This window comes from Sorex araneus, chromosome 6 (assembly GCF_027595985.1).
Source record: "Sorex araneus isolate mSorAra2 chromosome 6, mSorAra2.pri, whole genome shotgun sequence".
In the NCBI taxonomy this organism is placed as follows: Eukaryota; Metazoa; Chordata; class Mammalia; order Eulipotyphla; family Soricidae; genus Sorex; species Sorex araneus.
The window spans coordinates 74,681,324-74,700,445 of NC_073307.1; the positions used below are offsets into that span (position 1 = coordinate 74,681,324).

At 41.0% G+C, this 19,122-nt stretch overlaps 1 protein-coding gene across 3 annotated transcripts in view; it reads left to right on the forward strand.

Annotated features, from left to right (window-relative positions):
* MAP2K4 (mitogen-activated protein kinase kinase 4) overlaps window positions 1–19,122 on the forward strand; it is a 180,180-nt gene that overhangs the window by 52,583 nt on the left and 108,475 nt on the right. For all 3 annotated transcript variants that reach the window (XM_055141645.1, XM_055141646.1, XM_055141647.1), the window contains one exon: window positions 3,496–3,598. In XM_055141645.1, coding sequence (XP_054997620.1) covers window positions 3,496–3,598 — 103 coding nt within the window. The remainder of the gene's footprint in view (window positions 1–3,495; window positions 3,599–19,122) is intronic.

A 19,122-nucleotide genomic window follows, 5' to 3' on the forward strand; every position in this document is an offset into this window, starting at 1 on the left:
CCATTTATAATATCTCTTCTTTCTTTTACTCCCTGTGGAAGTTGTGGCAGACTTTTGGAAAGCAAACAAACAGAAACAAAAACCAAGCTACTTTGGCTCATGTTCTATTTATTTATGGTTTTTCTCATTAAGCATGTCTGAGTACTTGATGACAGATTGCCTTTAAAGGGCTTGATCTTTTGGAGGCCTTTGAGGGAATAAAAGGTGAGATGAACCAGTTGTGGTAGAGGTTCTGGTATTAGAGAGGAAAGAGATGTTTTTTTCAAAAGTTCATGCCCATGGATAGTGAAAAATAGCTTCTACGAAGTAATTGTAAAATCTGCTTTTTTTAAAACCCTTTCATGGATCTCAACTTAGATGGATTTCTTGAGGGTATTCCTTTTCCTTTAGTTTGCCTAAAGTTAATCTTAAATTGAGTATCATTTTACTATAATCTTAAACTGCTCATTTTGAGATGACTCTTCAACAGAGTGTAACTTGGAGTTGGTGGTGAGTGCAGCATACTGAGGATGGGCCACGTAAGCTGTGCTTACCTCACTGTCTGGGACTTACTTTAGGCTGTTTTGTCTCTTCTTAGGAAGTTTCTGAGCTTTTATAAAATTATTTGGTATCCTTTGTCAGGGAAAGATATGAATACATACTTGAACTGTTTTCAAGATAGTCACAGATTTTTTGAAGTAGAAAGTGTTTAGATTTTAATATACTGCAATTTAAATCTAAATTAAAATATAATTTTATAAGTTTTTACATTTTTACACTTTTTTACTTAATTATGCAGTAAATGTCTTTAAAATTTTTTTCTTTTCTTTTCAAAGAGTTGTCCATAGCAATATTTCAACACTAATCCCACTGCCATTATACCTCCCCAACACCATTATTTCAAGTTTTCCCATCACCAGTCAAGCCTGCCCCAAAGACAGATGCTAAATTATTTATTTTGCATTGCTTGTTATGAGTAATTGACTGAAAATGATCCAAAATGGTTTCCTGTGTGAAAATTGTTGTATCTCATCTTGGAGCCATTAGCCCCTGTATTAGCGATCATGACATGTTAGAGTTTGAGTCTTGTGTGCTAATATCTATCTATCTATATTTGTCCACCTTCCACCCCATCAGATGAGGTGTGCTCTTCTGGGTATGTAAGTGGCAGAATTGTGGGAGGTGTCACACGGCTGCTCTGTGGCCTTGCACTCTGGAATTCTTAAATTTCTCATAGGGTGCTAGATCTTATTTTTTGTAACCGAATGGTGATTTTGGGGTCCCGCGGCATCCCTGCAGCACGCTGCTCTCTCGAGATTCATCTGTGAGTGTCTGGATCCTGGCGCTGGCGCCCAGAGGCAGGGTGCGGGCGCCTGCCCAGCAGAGGGAGGCGGGTGGGGGATGGTGGGGGGCCTCCCCCGCCCCAAGGCCCGGACACCTACAGAGTCCCACGTACCTGGGCTTTCCAGCGGGTCCAGTCTCGTGTGGGGGCTTCGACTGACTGTGAGCATGGCGGTGACTGGGTTCTGGAGGTTTCTGCCACGGGGGTTGCTTGGAGCAGGTGGAGGGACAAGCCCGCCCCCGGGGCGCCTTGGCTGCAGCCTGGCGTGGGCGGGGAGCCGGTCTGTGCTGCAGCTCTTTGCCGACGTTCCTTTGTGCCTGCAGTAAGTGTCATGAACCCAGCTTCATGTTTGTTTAAACGTGAAAGCAATACTGAATGTCTCGTGTAATGTCTGTGTAATATATGTGCATGTTTTCACAAAAATAGATCATAATTTGTTTTTTGTTATAAAAGTTACCTATTCCCTAAAATTGAATTTTTGAAGAAATTTTGGTGTCTCCAATTTTGGTGTTTCATCTGGCTCATTTTCGCAGTGATTCTTTGCATGGTTATTGTTATTAAATTGGAGCCTTCCATTAATTTTTGCTCTATAGAGATCACGGTGAGATGAGTGATTTTATTTTATTTTGTTTTTTTGCGGGGGAGTGAGTGGAACTTTGTGCCACACAGAGCGACACTTAAGAACTGTTCCTGGCTCTGTTCAGTAGCGGTTCCTGGCCGTGCAGGGCACAGTCTGGTGCCGAGGAGGGCCCAGCGAGAGCACTTTCTCCCCACAATGTCTCTCTGGCCCAAGGTGAGGTAATTTTACAAATGGCTTTTTTTTTTTCCACAAATGGCCAATTTAACAAATGGCTTTCTGCTTTACTTGAGGAATTTGTGGCCATTGAGCTCATTCAGGTTTATGGTTTCAGAGATCCTTAAATGTCATCGGCTTCAGGGGCTGTATTTGATTTCTCTCTGGGAGACCCTTTCAGTAAAATAGAATCTTTAGTTTGCCTTGTTCCATCAGCAAAATACATTCATCCTATTCTAACATCCCCCAAACTTTTTTTTTCCTGGTTCTGGTGGGGTGGTACCAGATCATGCTTCCAGGAGCCTTGCTACATTATGCATCAACTCATATCTAGGTGTCAGTAGTCCTAAACCTCAACAGCAAAGTAGCCTAAATCAGATACGGGTGAAACTGATCTGATTCAGTGCGACACCTAATTTTTCTCCATCTCTGGACCTAGAGACTAGAGAATGGTGTACCGGCTTTTAGAGTACAGTGGTGGGTCAGAGTTGGGTAGCAGTTAGCGGCATTCCCATTCACAAAGGGCTAAGTAGGGAAAGGTGTTAAGTATCTATGTAACTAAATCCTAAGGAAGAGATTTTATAAGATTTATTGATAAAGAAATCTGATCAGTGAGTAAAATATGTTACAAAATAGTATTTTAGAACATATTTTTAAGTATAGATTAGAAATATATAGCATGTAGCCTGTAACAATGATTACTTGGCATAATTGAATTTATAAGTCATTATGTTTTAAAAAAGTTATATATTTGTTTGTGTAAATACTTGAAATAATTTTTTTAAATGTTTACTGAGTTACTTGATTTTTCTAATGTATTTATTTTATTTGTGTAATATAACATTTAGATTTCTTCCCTTCTCATTCCGAAGAAACTTCTCCAAATAAAGGATTACTTTTTTGGTAACACAAATCCCTGTGTTACAAACTTGAATCTCATAGTACCATGATGTTTTCATAAAAGCATGTTGTGGTTATGAAATGTCTTGATCTCTTTACGAAGTTGTTTATATTTAATTGAGGTAAAATGACTTTGAATAAAGGCACCTGAAAAGGTACATTTTTAATGAGCTGAAATTGTTAACAGTGGCATTTTAATTTGCAGTAGGGATAGCATCTTTAAATAAATGTTATCTCCAAAACATTGAGCACTGCGTTTTGTTATATTGCAATATAGGGTGATTTCTGCTTAAAAACAATTTTGTATAATTTGAGTTTAATTTTTTCTTAATTTTGAGAAGTTCTTTGTTGCCTTTCAAAATATTGGCAAATATGAAGTAAAAGCAAGCTTTTCTTTCTTTTAATGTGAATTTCTTATGCCCTTAGAATAGTACTTGTTTTATAGTACTTGAAACTTTTACTTTTTATTTGTCATTCTTAGGTAAACGCAAAGCATTGAAGTTGAATTTTGCAAATCCACCTTTCAAATCTACAGCAAGGTTTACTCTGAATCCCAATCCTACAGGAGTTCAAAACCCACACATGTGAGTATTTCAACTAATCAAATAATAGGTTCAACTCAAGCAAAGATTTTTAAGTTAATGCATCTTATGAAATTTTCTATTCTGAGGGGTTGGTTTTCCATAATGCTATGTAACTTAGAGAGAAATTGATTCTGTAGTATGAGGTAGGTAAATGCAATTTTTTATTTTTAAAGTTACTTGTAGATAATAAAGAGCTTAGGATATAGATGTTTTTAAAAAATTTTCTCTTACAAAACTTTTTTAGAAATTATTCTTTCCCTTCTGGATTTTCAATTAAGTTACAAGAGATATTTTAAAAAAAATTGACTCTCCCCATAGAACTGAATAACACATATGCCTACTAGGTGACAAATTAGATGTTGATTCTTAATATAACAAAATTTCTGTAAAAGTTCCTGTAAGCTAATAAAAGAATCTGTACACGGCAGTGATTATTTTTAAAGTTTCTGAATGTTCTTAGTTAGAACAATAGAAATAGCATCACACTAAAATCGCTTTATTTTTTGTATTTTTGAGTCACACCTGCAGGACTTCTTGTTCTGCGCTCAGAGATCAGTTCTGGCTGTGTTAGGAGGAGGGGTGGAGATTTACCATATGGGGTGCTGGGGGTTGAACCGTGTCGGCAGTGTTCAAGGCAAGGCATGGCATATGGCATGCTGGGGCTTTAACCATGTTGGCAGTGCAAGTGATGGCACCATATGGGATGCTGTGGGTTGAGCCATGTTGGCAGCATGCAAGGCAAGTGCCTTCTCAGCCAGGTTCTCTCTCTGGCCCCTTACACTTCAAAATATTAATAATCTGTGAATTTGAGAGAATTCCTTCTGAATGATACTTTATAGAAAACTTTGAGCTGAGGGCTGGAGAGATAGTACAGCACTTGGTAAAGCACTTACTGTGGACACTTAATACCAGGCACCCCATATGGTCCATGGAGCTTGTCAGGAGTGACCGTTGAGCGCGGAGCCAGGAGTAAGCCCTGAGCACAGCTTGGTGTGGCCTCAAAACTCAATAAGCTCTGTTCAAAAAAAAAAAAGAAGGGAAAAAGGAATCTTTGCATGAAATGATACATTAAGTATGATATATTTAATAATAATATGAATATTTTTATCGTGACCTGTTATGAACACAAAGCTTCATTCACTTTTTACACATATCCATATCATGATTCCCCCCTGCTTCTGGCATTAAGAACTATGGAGCAAGTGGTCAAAGCGTTGCTTCAGACAAGCTCTCAGGGGCTATGAGTGTCACTCAGTGGTGGGGCACTTGCCCCAGCCCTAAGCCTTATTTTACCACCTCATTGACTTCACAGCATAATCATTACTTTTTTTTTTCTTGGTAATACCACTACATATACTCACACACTCACAAAACACATATACACATTTCATATAAGAGTCAGATCCCACTTTTGTGCAAAATAATTGACATGAACTCTCTGATGAGTATGCTATGCAGTACTGTATGTGTGAGGTCCTGGGTTCGATCCCATCACTGCAAAACTAAGAAAGAAGGAAAGAAAGAACTGCCAAAATAATGTTTGTTTTCAGTAATTCCTCAAAATTTTATTTATACCTCAGTGACTGCAGATATATTTATACTTCTTAAAGAGGCATACTAATTACTATTTTAAAAATGGTACTGCGTTTGTAAACAGAAGCTAATGGATAAAAGGTAGAGTGTCTTACAATATAATGCTTAAAAAATTTAATAATGTTAGAAGAAAAGGATTGTTCACATACATATGTTTACACACATCTATGCTTTCACCTGTAACCTTACAGGTAATGAAAGATGTTTTAAATGAAGATTGGAGTAACAATTTTGGCAATAATGACTTAGTTTTATTAGACTGGTGTTCATAGTGAGATGTCTTGTCAGAATATATCCCATAATTCCGGCCATTTTATCTTTGAAGTACCAAGTGGGGTCTATACTGAGGACAGAAATTCCTATTCTATTTTGGGGGCCATACTGGCAGTGCTCAGGGATCACTCCCATTGGTGCTCAGGAGACCTATGGGGTGCTGGGGATGGAATCGGGTCGGCCACATTCAAGGGAAGTGCCCACCCTGTTGTACTGTTATTCTGACCCAAGAAATTCTTACTGCTAAATATTTCATCAGAACTCCCTCCAGTAACAAGGAATAAATCTTAAAGGAGCCTCCTTCCTTAAATTGTAGTGAAAGCTTGTATGGAACAGACTCTTGCACTCTTGACTTACTCCTGCTATTTTGGTTGCTAGCTGAACCACATATCTGAAATGTAAGAAATAAGGGCCATAATTATAAATGCCTAACATATCTGTTTCCTTTTTCTTTTGCAAAGCCCCCTTGGATAAGGAGAAATACAACCCCACTTATATTTAGAATTAAAACAGACTTTCCTATGTGTGTACTCGCTTCCCAGAGTTTTTTCATGTCATTGAATTTATGAAGAAATCTTTTCTTTAATAATAAACAGGGTGAAAAGGGTTTTTCCAAAATTTGAGTTGGTCTGAATTTTTCTTTTTTTTGTCTAAAAAATTTTATACTCTGACATTGAATTTTTTTTTTTAATTTTGATTTTCTGTTTTCTGGATCAAGAATTGGCAGTAACTGACATTGGTGTTGACGTATATTTTGACTTTAGACAACATAGTATCTCTCCTTTTCTATTCACATTTACAAGGAATCCTTTTGTACACTGAGTTGTATACTCTTAGGCATTGAAAACCAGTTAGTTACTTTTTAGGATAAGTGCTTTGTAGCCACAAAGTATAGCTTTGGATTTGTTCAGCTTTGAATCCAAGATGTCTTAGAGGATTTCCTTGATTATCTGACCCTTATATTTTAGCAGCCAGTTATAATTTACAAGAGTAGACTGTGCATTCTTTTGGTAGGGAGTGATTGTCGACTACACTCAGGATGTTAGGGGTCTCTGCAAGGTCTTAACCCCCATACTGTCACTTCAGCCCCTGTTGTTTTTCTTTAAACACACACACACACACACACACACACACACACACACACACACACAACTGAATTTAGGAAATAAAATTCAGACAGGAACCCTGGGCTTTAAAAATAGTCACAGGTTAAAGTTAATTTTTTTTTACACATAAACAATAGTATGAAGGGGCCAGCAAGATGATTTCAAGGGCTGGAGTGTTTGCTGTGCTGTGGAAAGCACATGGTTCTCCAAGCGTTTCCAGGCACGTGCTGCTGCTTTCCCTCAAAAAAAGTATTAAAATAAAAACATTTGTCTCTGATACCTGGGTGTACCAGATTTAACATTTTTGTCCTTGGCTCTTAAAATGAAAGATAAAGCTAAAAACCTAAAAGCCTAATAAAGGAAAATTGTATGGCTGTATTTTAACTTTACTTCAGAATTTGATTGTACTAAGGCCTATATGTTTTTTTTTTGTTACCACAGGAGTATTCTTATTAATGTAGAAGGCTTCTATTAAAATCATTTTCTGTACATAAATTCAACACAAGCAGAAGCAGATGTTCTAGTCTTGTATTCTGTGCTCTCAGCATACCAGAACGTTCAGAATATATTAAATACAGCTGTTGTTACTAAGGAGCTCCCCTTTTGTTTATCTTCATAACACAGGGCAATCTATAAGGAGAAATAGGTTTAAAATTAGTATTGGAAATAAATGATGGTGAACAGGATGCATCTTATGGCTTATGATAAACATTTTATTACCAATTTGTTCTCAGGTTAGTGGGCTGTCTTTGTTAAGGCCAAGAGGATCTCTACAATTCTATCATTATTTCATATAAACAAAAACAACAAAAAGGTTCAGTTGTACTAGATAACATCAGAAAGTTTTTTGTTTTTTTTTTAAATTGAAGCCTAGTTAACTGTGTGCAAGGCTAGTACCTTAACCCCTAGACTATCTTAGAGGATAGTTACATTTTTTTAAAACCGAATCGCTGTGAATTACAGAGTTGCCAAGTTATTGCAATTTGAGTTTCAGGTGTAAGGTGTTCCAGCATCAATCCCTTCACCAGGGTTCCAGTTTTCCTCCCGCCTCTGGCCTGCCTTTTATGGCAGGCACTTTTTTTCTTTTCTTTTTTTTGCTTAAAAATCTTTCTTGTGAGTATGTAAAACTTAAACTTTCCCCTCTTACAGAAATCTTAAATATTTATCTTCAAGGAGGCCTGTAGGTTCCTCCTACCCTTGGAGGAAGGCAGAGGCTAGGTGATGAGCTCCTGGCCGGGAAGAAGGTGGCTGTGTGGTGCCGGTCAGGAGCAGTGTGCGGGCCGGGGCCCGGGCTGTGAGGGCCCAGAAACACAGCAGAACCCAGATCGGAACAAACAAGAACCACAGCACCTGGAATAAATGTTTTCTTTTTGTCGTGTCTGATATAAACCCAGGCCATGCGTGTGAGCCGTGCCCTGTAGCATCGGGCCCCTTCTGGTTCGGGTGCGTCATGCTTACTGTCAGTGCTGATCTGGAGAAAGGCCTGGGTCCAGGATGTCTTCAGTGTGCCTTGAAAATAACATTCCCTAGCTTTCTAGTTTCCCCTTTTCCTGTGCCTGGGACCAAATCCGGGACCTTGTGTGTGAGGCTTGCACTGAGCCGTCTCCCCATCCCGCCTCCCCTCTCCCTTTTCTCTCTTTTTGTGGTGGTTGTGGGGTCACACCTGGCCATGTTCAGGGACCTCTTGCAGCTCAGTGCTTAAGTGCTCCTGGTGGCGCTCCTGACCTTGTGGTGCCTCTGGTGTACGGAGCACGAGCTCCAGCCTCCTGAGCTCTTTGCCTGCCAGCCTGCTTTTTTCAAACACAGAGAATAAGGAAGAAAGAAAAATGCTTAATCTTATTAAGCAGATAGTACTCGTGCAGCCCTTTAAAACTTGCTCTGGCAAGAGAATTCAATCAGAACGGAATGTTGTAACAACAGCAACCCGCTTTTCAGTCCTTTGCATTTCTCTGTGGAGATAGAACTTTTTGTTCTCTCTCTATATTATCAGTATATAACTTCTGGGTTATGCTCGGTTCGAGCCTCATGCATGAGTGAAGTCCCACGCAACCTAGGTAATGTGGAACTTTGTGACCTTGGACTCTGGGCTCAATGGGACCTGGGAGCAGAGACCCTCTGCCTGCTTTCCCCAGTCTCTGGTGACCCAGGGAGTCATGCCCATAAGCCACCTCCTGCCGGCACCAGATAATATCCTCATTGGCCACCGTCCAGAAATCATAGCTCCTTCTCCCAGAAGGGAACATAAAATGAGGCCCCCATAATCATGCCACCGGACTCCGTGCCAGGCTGTTTTCACTCGGGGCGCCCCAGAGAGCCCTCCCTGCCCCCAAGGGATCCAGCCCTGGCAGCCAACCTCCATAACCCAACTGCTGCCACGTCCAGGCCGCTTTCCACACACTTGGACCGAGCGTCAATATGTATTCAATATGTATGAGTGAACATATTCCTAAACTGTGTGGCCACTTTGCGGCCACACAGCACCATCATAAGACACTCCCTACTCATTTTCCATAATTACCACACCATATTTGATTGGAAGGAAGATGTCGCTGATGCCGCCCTGAACTCTTCACGCTCTCCTGAACCCGGCTCACCATCTTGCCTTAGACAACACGTGGCTCAGCATGCCAGGCATGGAACTCTGTGCATGATCCCTGCTGGAACTCCACGCATGATTCCTGATGGGCATCGCCAGCTGTTTTGAAGATTTGAACAGAACAGTGTCAGCGGGGCATGGAGAAACTGTGGTGGTGGCCACAGTGTTGCTACCTGCCCCGGCTGGACCGAGTTGCAGCACCGTCAGACATAGAGCCATGCGGCAGTGTGCACAGTGGCTCATTCACTGTGGGGTGCTGTCATCCAACCACCGGGTCACCTGGAACTTGGCGCAGGTGTTCGACCTGGCACAGACCCTCTGAGATAGGGTCCTGCTCTGCCAGCTGCTCAGCAACCTCTGGGCGCACTCCATCAACCTCAACTTGAGGCTGCAGATGTCCCAGATGCTGCCCAGAAATGAAGGCAGGTGGGTGTTTGTCAGTGTGCAGATCGTTACAACGTGCAAGTTGACCAAAAGCTTATATTCGGTAGACTGGGAACACATCCATCCCTCTCAGAGAGCCCGGCAAGCTACTGAGAATATCCTGCCCGCATGGCAGAGCCTGGCAAGCTACCTGTGGTGTACTCAATCTGCCAGAAACAGTAGCAATGACAGTCCTTATTTTCCCCTGATCCTGAAAGAGTCCCTAATACACCTATGGGCTACACTAGCACGCGACAGGGATGAATGGAGATGTTTCTGGCGCCTGCTCGAGCAAATCAATGAACAACGGGATGACAGTGATATAGTGATACAGTGAACTTTTTGTAAATTTATGAAAATGTGCTGAAAGCAACGTTATTGTGTGCACTGTTTTGTAGCTGTTTAAAGAAAAATCTTCCCAGGCTGGAGCGCATTACTTAGCATGCAAGAGGCTCTCAGATCGTCGCTACGCATCAGAATCAGCGTTTGAGTATGGAGCCAGGTGTGTGGTACAATCCCACTAAAGAAACAAACCAAACAACTCAGTGTATCTTTAAAAGCATTTCTTAGTTAGCGCATATTTTTAAAGAATGTGAGGCTTGCACTGAGCCATCTCCCCATCCTGCCTCCCTTCTCCCTTTTCTTTCTTTTTGTGGTGTTGTGGGGTCACACCTGGCCATGCTCAGAGACCTCTCGCAGCTCAGTGCTTAGGTGCTCCTGGTGGCGCTCCTGACCTTGTGGTGCCTCTGGTATACGGAGCACGAGCTCCAACCTCCTGAGCTCTTTGATGAAGTGGTTAAATGTTTTTTTTCAGTCTTGGCATTATTGATATTTTAGGTTGAATAATTCTTTGTTGTAGGGAGTTATTCTGTGCATTGTAGAATACTTGTATTTCTAGACTTAATGCTTTAGATGCTTAGAACTGACCTATGCAAGTTGTAGCAACGAAAAATGTCTCCATCATTGCTAGATGACACCCTTGGGGGCAGACCTGCCAGTGGCTGATGAACTCTTCATAGAGATGGTTAGTATTGCTCTTTCCAGATCAGAGACTGCCAAGACAACTGACAACTGATGTGATTCTGTTTTTATGAAGTTTAAGTTTGGAAGGCATTCAGTAAATGATTATATATACAGAAGGGGGAATTCAAGTGGAGCCACTAGCGTGCATCAGGAGTTTTGTGAGGAAGACAGTGAATGTAGAAGGTGCCTGGAAAGATGGCCATGCTGCTCACGGTGAGGGGCTTTCAGGTCATAGCTGCAGGGTTGGGATGACGTCCAAAGCACAGTGGAGAAGCTAGGGAAGACTTCATGTCTGCTGAATTATATCTCCATTTTAAGGTGATTTTCAGGCTGCTGATATGTGGAATTCAGTGTATTCATAAGGATATGTGTATGACCACATAGTGGTGATGATAGTGGAGGTAAAGGGAGGTGGAGAGATTCCAAAGATATTTTGGAGGTAGCATTAATAAAAATTGGTGACAAATTGAATGTGAATGGTAAAGGTGGGTAGTAATTTACAGTGATTTTCATAATACTGCTACAGTGTTATAGTGGATTTAAGTTATTATTACAGATATGGGTACAACTAAGCATGGGACATTTGTGCATTAAGAGGACTGTAAAGGTAAGAGTTCTGGGGCAGAAACACAGTACAACAGGTAGTCAGTGGCCTGCACACGGCCGCCTGGGCACCACACAGGGTTCCGTGGTGAGAATCTGAATCTGCCACCCAGAGAAGAGAACGTAAATTAGAAACTTAAAAGTCGAGTGTTGACTTTACCTTGGACATGAGAGTCAGGTCTAGGGCTGAGCCCTGAGGAGTCCTGATAGTTCCAGAGAGGTGGCAAAGTGCCAGGGCTGGGGAAATGGCTTTAGTAAAGCATGAGCCTTGCACTTCGGGACCCGGGGTCAGTGCATTTCTCTGCATGCTCCCTGCCCCAGCGCTGCCGCTGAAGACGGCCCCACAGCTGGGCTACAGCAACAACCAAAGGAAAGGAAAGAAGAGAGAAGCAATAGGTAAAGATAGAAACGATGGAGAGGTAGGAAGTGGGGAGAAGTGTCATAGACACCAAGCTCATTTCAAAGGACAGATGGAAGAGGATTATGACCAGCTCTCTGAAAGTCTGATGAGTGTTTTGTTGAAGAGTCCTGGCTTACCCCCACCCTCAGACACTTTCCAGTGATTCATTTCTTCATTCGAGGGAAAGAGGTTTTAGCTGCCTATGAAAATTGGGGTACAGATAGATCTTAAGACTGTAATCTGTTGAGTCTTGACAGCTTTCTGTACCTTCTCTTGAGACATCCCAGAGACAACCCGTTTGAATGAACCTTGGGTTCAGCTCCACATGAGCAGCGTTTAAGGAATCCGTAGATAGCATCAGTGTGTGAATGTGAAGCTTCCTTGTTCTGCTTAGTAGTGCTCACTCCTCTTGGGGGAAAAAGTCACTTCTTCACAAATCAGTACTTATCAAAGTACTCCAAATTTATCTTATTAATAACTTTTCTTTACTGACTGAATAGCAGAATCTTAAAATTTGTATTTGCAATTTTTGAGCATACTTCTGAACAGTTTTGTCCCTTTGAGACTTTTTTCCCTTCAATTTTTCCTTTTGCCTCATCTTAGATCTTAGCAAAGTTACTCATTTATTAGTGCCAGGAAGCATGCAGTTACCACGGTAACAGACAGATCAAGTTTACTGTGGAAATTTCCGGAATTAACAGTGCTGCATTGCAGAAGGATGTAAATAAAGCAACATTCATCTACAGATTGTAACACTGTGGACACAGAATAACAGTTGCAGTGGTGTGCAGGGTACTTGTTATGTTTATTTGCTAAAAAGAATTACTGATTGTGTGTGTATGTTAAGGAAAGTGTACAACAGCTTGAGGCATGTGCTGATAAAATCAAGAACAGGGGAAAAGCATGAAGAAATACCTTGGAAATGAAGTTAATAGTGGGGATGAAGGAAATGGTGACAGCCCCTGTTTATGAGTCAGAAGGATCAATATCAAAATGAAAATTCTACCGAAAGCACTACATAGATTCAGTGCAGTTTCTATAAAATACCTATGACACTTCAAAAAAATGTAGACCGAATGCTCTTTAAAATTATATGGAGTAATAATTACCCTCTACCCTTGTCAGAATAGCTAAAGCAATCCTAGAAAAAAGAATATTGGAGACTTTTCTTTTTCTAACTTAAAGTTATGCTATAAAACTATAGTAATCAAGACAGTCTATTACTAGAATAAAGGTGAAAATTTCCATTCCATTCTTTTAAGATGAGTGGAATGGAAATGAAAGTCCAGAGACAGGTCCTCAGTATATGGCCATCTAATCTTTGACAAAGGAGCGAAGGTGATGGAGTGGAGGGAGGAAAGCCTCTTCACAAGTGAGGCCGGGAAACCTGGTGTGCCAAATGCGAAGAAAGAATGCAGACTCCTTTCTCATGCTCTGCACAAAAGTCATCAAAAGGCAACTTGGTATCAGACCCGAATCCATAAGTTATGTTGAGGAAAACAGGCAGAATATTTTGTGACATTGAATATAGGACTGTCAATGATTTGGTGCCATTGGCCAAGCAAACAGAAGCAAAGAGAAGCAAATTGACTACATCAGACTAAGAATTTTCAGCATTATTGCAAAAGAAATAATGGCCAGAATAAAAAGACACCTCATAGAATGGCAGAATATACTGTCTGCCACTCATCTGACCAGGGTTGAGATCCAAGAGACTTAAAAAACTTGTAAAATTTAACAAGAAACCTATCAACCCTATCAAGAAGTGGGAAGAAGAGATGAAGAGAAACTTCCTCCAAAAAGACATAGATTAGTCAAGCCGATTATGCTGTGCATCACCATCATTGATCATCAGAGAAATGGAAATCACTTCACACTAGTGGGGCTGGCACACATCAGAAAGACAGAAGCAGCCAGTGTTGTCGTGGATGTGGGGAAAAGGGACCTTTTCCACTGCTGGTAGCAATGTTGACTGGTTCAACCCTTTAAAAACTTCCCATTTTTATTAGTTTCAAATTTTGTCTTATGCAATGTGGTTTATAGTACCATTACTGATAAGACTTTGTCCGTGACAGTCTCTCAGCTCACCTCCCCCTGACTCCCCATCGCCCCTGTGTCCCTGTTCTGCCCACCCCCCACCCCCACCCATTCTGAGTCTTTCCCTCCATCCCTCTGCAGTACGTTTCTGATTGAAGACCAGTTCTTGATTTCTGTTACCTTTGGTGTAGATGCCAAGAAGTAGAATTGCTGGGTCAGAGAGTAGCTTGATTCTTAGTTTTTTGAGAAGTGTCCATATTGTCCAAAAAGACTAGACCAGTTGACATTCTCGCCGGCTGTGCCAGTCTCTTTCCCCACACATCTGTACCAACATTTGTTGATTTTGTTCTTTCTGATATGTGGCAGTATAACTGGTATGAGATGACATCTCGTTTTAATATGTATTTAAATGATAATAATGATAAATGATGGTAGAAAGTTTTTTTTTATATGGCTTTTGGCCATCTGTATGTTTTCATTGAAGTTTTTGTTTCTCTCCCCCTATTTTTTGATGTGGTTGGTTGCCTTTTTCTGTTAAGGTTTTGGGCCACACTCGGCAGTGCTTATTGGTCACTCATGGTGGCACCCCATATGAAGTGCCAGAGACCGAACCTGGGTCAGTCACATGCAAGGGTAGTGCCCCAACTGCTGTGCTACCTCTCCAATCCCCGTTTTGTGTTTCGCTTTTAAAGTTCTACCAGTGCTTTATCTATCTTGGCTATCAAATATCCTCTCCCACTCTGTGGGCTGTCTTTTTATTCTGGTATTCAATGTTTGGGGGGGTCCGGTACATATGCTTTCTCATTTGATGTAATTCTGTTTATCTTTGCTTCCATTGCCTTGGCCAGTGGGATTGAATCATTGAAGATATTTCATGCTTTACTGTCATGGAGTGTTCTCTTTTTCTTGAGATGATTTATGGATTCGTATTTAAATTTATATCATTTAAATACATATTAAAACGAGATGTCATCTCATACCAGTTATACTGCCACACATCAAAATTCTCAGGGCCTGGTACTGAGAATTTTAATCCATTTTGGTTTGACTTTTTGGCTTTTGTGTATGATGTTAGGAGTCTGTGTCTTTAGTGCATGGGACTGACCAGTTACCCCAGCATCATTTGTTGAAGAGATTTTCTTTGTCCACTGGATACTTTTTTGCTCCTGTTTTGAGAATAATTTTCTATAGCAGAGGATCTGTCCTTGGACATCCAATTCTATTCCATTGGCTTGAGAATCTGTCCTTATTTCATCATCACATTATTTGGATAACTACAACTTTATATAGTAAAGTGTTAAATTGGGAAAAGTGAAACCTTCTGTATTTTTTTTTTCTGGATTTTTTTTTTTTTGGCTATTTGATGGGGGTGTTACTATTCTATATGAATTTCAAGAGTGTTTGATCTCTGTCTTTAAGAAATGTCATGGGTGTGGGCCACCGCCTCCCGTCTCCCCGCCCTCCCGGTGCCCTGGCAGTCACACTCATGAGGTGCCTCTGGGCGCCGTTTAGTCACATTAAGGGCCATGATTCAGACACTCACAAATGAATCTCCAAAGAGAGCAGCACACTGCAGAGATGTCTCCAGACCCTGTGCCAGGCTGATTTCACTGGGGTGCCTCAGTGGGGAGCAGGCGTTGTCCCCCCTGCCTGCTCCAAATGAACCCCAGTGGCCACAAACCTCCAGAACCCACCCAATTGCCGCCATGCTCACGGCCAATCTTCACAGGCTTATCCTGAGCCCCCCCCCCCCCCACACACACACACATGAGAATGAATCTGCTGAAAAACCCAGGTGTGTGGGCCAGTGACTGGAGACTCCAGGCTTTATGGAGTCGGGAATGGGTCACCTCTTCCAATCTCCTTGGTTCATGCCCATGAACTGCCTCTGGGCACCATTTAATCTCATTAACAGCCATGATCCAGACAGTCACAAAGGGATCTCTGGAGAGAGCAGTGCACTGCAGAGATGTCTCCGGACCACAGTTATTTAAAAGTTTAGAATTTCAGTAGCGCTCAGCCTCTGACATCTTGTACTGTTCATAATAAGCAATACAAAATAAATTATTTAGCATCTGCCTGTGGCGCAGTCTTGAGTCATGGTGGGGAAATTCGAAATAATGGTGATGGAAAGGTGTAATGGTGGTGGGATTGGTGTTGAAATATTGATTGTAATGAATTATCATGAACAACTTTATGAAAATAAAATTATGAAATAAAAAAATTAAAAAGAAATGTCATGAGTTTTTAAGGTTTAAATCAGTCAATTGCTTCAGGCAAGATTGCCATTTTGATTATGTTGACTCTGCCCATCCACGAGCAGGGAATGTGTTTACATTTCCTCATGTCTTCTTTAATTTTATTTTTTTAAGTGGTGATTTGTAGATTTCTTTGAAAGTTTATAGTTTTCTCTGAAAGGTCTCTTTTGTTGATTCCCAGGTACTTGATTTTCAGAGGCACAACAAGCTATGAATGAGATTGCTTTTAAAATTTTTCATTATTTAGACATAAAAAAAGCCATGGAATACTGCACATTCATTTTTGTAGCCAGCCACTTTACTGTGCAAGTCTTATGTTTCTAAGAATTTCTTTGTAGAATCTCTAGGGTTTTCTTTTTTTTTTTTCTTTTTTGGGTCACACCCGGCAATGCACAGGGGTCATTCCTGGCTCATGCACTCAGGAATTACCCCTGGCGGTGCTCAGGGGACCATATGGGATGCTGGGATTCGAACCCGGGTCGGCCGCGTGCAAGGCAAACGCCCTACCCGCTGTGCTATCACTCCAGCCCCCCTCTCTAGGGTTTTCTAAGTACAGTATATCTTCTGCAAATAGTGAGACTTTGACGACTTCTTTTCCATCTGTATGCCCTTAATATTTCTTTCTTGCCTAATTGCTATGGGAAAGACTTCCAATACTATACTGAATTGTAAAGGTTTGAATATGTAACGTTGTTATGTGCCTCATCTTTGAGGAAAAGCTCCCCTCCCCTCTCATTATTGAACACCATGTTTACTTTGGGATTGTGGTAAATGCCTTGAACTACTGTGAGGAAAATTCCTTTAATTCTCATTTTCTTGAGGGCTTTTAATCATGAGTGGGTATTGGATCTTGTTGAATACTTTCTCTGTATTTATTGATATGATTGTTTTGAATTTCATTTTTCTTATATTAATATGTGTTATTTTGTCTGCCCTTCTATCCTTAGGATGAATGCCACTTGGTCATGGTGTATGATCTTTTTCCTTATTGAATCACCATAAGATACACAGTTACAAAGTTGTTCATGATTGAGTTTCAGTCATACAGTGTTCCAACCCAACACCAGTGCACATTTCCCACCACCAGTGTCCCCAGTTTCCCTCCCATCACTCCCACCCCTTAGGCTGCCTCTGTGACAGGCACTTTTCTTATCTTTCCTTTTGAACATTATGGTTTGCAGTACAGGAACTTAAAGGTTATCATGTATATCCGTTTGCTTTCAGAACTCAGTTCTTGTCGAGAGTAATCATTTCCAACTGTCCTTGTCGTAGTGGGCCATTCTCTAATAGAACCTACCTGAGCCGCTCCCTGTCCCCAGCTTGTGGCAAGTTTCTGACAGTGGACCAGTCCTCCTTGCCCATGTTTCTGCTGTCCTTGGGCATCAGTCTCATCCTATGTCTTTATATCCTACGAATAAGTGCAATCATTCTGTGTCTGTCCCTCTCCTCTGACTCATTTCTTTCTGCACAATACTCTCCATGTTCATCTATTTATAAGCAAATCTTATGGCTTCTGTATGATCTTTTTGTTGTATTATTTGATTCATTTTTTGTTAAGGATCTTTGCATCTGTGTTCATGAGGGATGTAGGTCTGTAGTTTTCCTTTTGGAGGTTGTCTGTCTGTTTACAGTATTGGGGTTATGCTTGCCTCCAGCAAGCTGTTGGGGAAGCTTCCTGTTCTCTCAGTTTTCTGAAAGAGGCTGAAAGGATCAGGAGTAGGTCTTTAAAGGTTTAAAGAACTTACTAGTTAACACATCTGTCTGATCTGGGCTTTTTTTTTTTTTAAATTTTATTGAATCACTGTGAGATAGCTACAAGCTTTCATGTTGGGTTACAATCACACAATGATCAAACACCCATCCCTCCACCAGTACACATTCTCCACCACCAGTATTCCCGGTATACCCCCATTTTCCCACCCTCCCCTTGCCTCCATGGCAGACAATATTCCCCATACTCTGTCTCTACTTTTGGGCATTATGATTTGCAACAGAGATACCGGGAGGCCATCACTTTTGATCCTTTATCTACTTTCTACACAACTCCCATCCCGAACTATTCCTCCAGTCATCATTGTCTTATTGATCCCTTCTCTGTTCCATCTGCCTTCTCACCCCCACTCATGAAGCAGGCTTCCAGCTATGGGGCAATCCTCCTGGTCCTTGTATCTACTGTCCTTGGGTGTCGGCCTCATGTGATGTTATTTTATACTCCACAAATGAGTGCACTCCTTCTATGTCTGTCTCTCTCTTTCTGACTCATTTCACTTAGCATGATACTCTCCATGTCTATCCATTTATAAGCAAATTTCATGACTTCATCTCTCCTAATAGCTGCATAGTATTCCATTGTGTAGATGTACCAAAGTTTCTTTAACCAGTCATTTGTTCTAGAGCACTCAGGTTGTTTCCAGATTTTGGCTATCGTGAACAATGCTGCAATGAACGTATAGGTACAGATGTCATTTCTACTGTGCTTTTTTGCATTCTTGGGATATATTCCCAGAAGTGGTATTGCGGGGTAATATGGAAGCTCAATTTCTAGTTTTTGAAGGACTGTCCACGTTGTTTTCCAGACAGGCTGGACCAGTCTGCATTCTCACTGAGTGTCCCTTTTTCCCCACATCCATGCCAGCACTAGTTGTTTTTGTTCTTTTGAATGTGTACCAGTCTCTGTGGTGTGAGATGATATCTCATTGTTGTTTTGATTTGCATCTTCCTGATGACTAGCGATGTGGAACATTTTTTCATGTGCCTTTGGCTGTTTGTATTTATTTATTTATTTTTTGAGGAAACTTCTGTTCATTTATTCTCCCCATTTTTTGATGGCGGTGGAGGTTTTTTTTTTCTTGTACAATTCTACTATTGTCTTGTATATCCTGGATATTAATCCCTTATCAGATGGGTATTGGGTAAATATTCTTTCCCATCCTGTGGGCTATTTCTGTATTTTGGTCACTGTTTCTTTTGAAGTGCAGAAGCTTCTTAGTTTGATGTAGTCCCATTTGTTTATGTTTTCTTCCACTTGCATAGTCAGTGCTGTTTCATCCTTAAAGATGTTTTTAGCTTCAATGTCATGAAGAGTTCCGCTTACATTTTCCTCTATGTACCTTATAGATTTATGTCTGATATTCACGTCTTTAATCCACTTTGATCTGACTTTTGTGCCTGGCATTAGACAGAGGTCAGAGTTCAGTTTTGCAGGTAGCTAT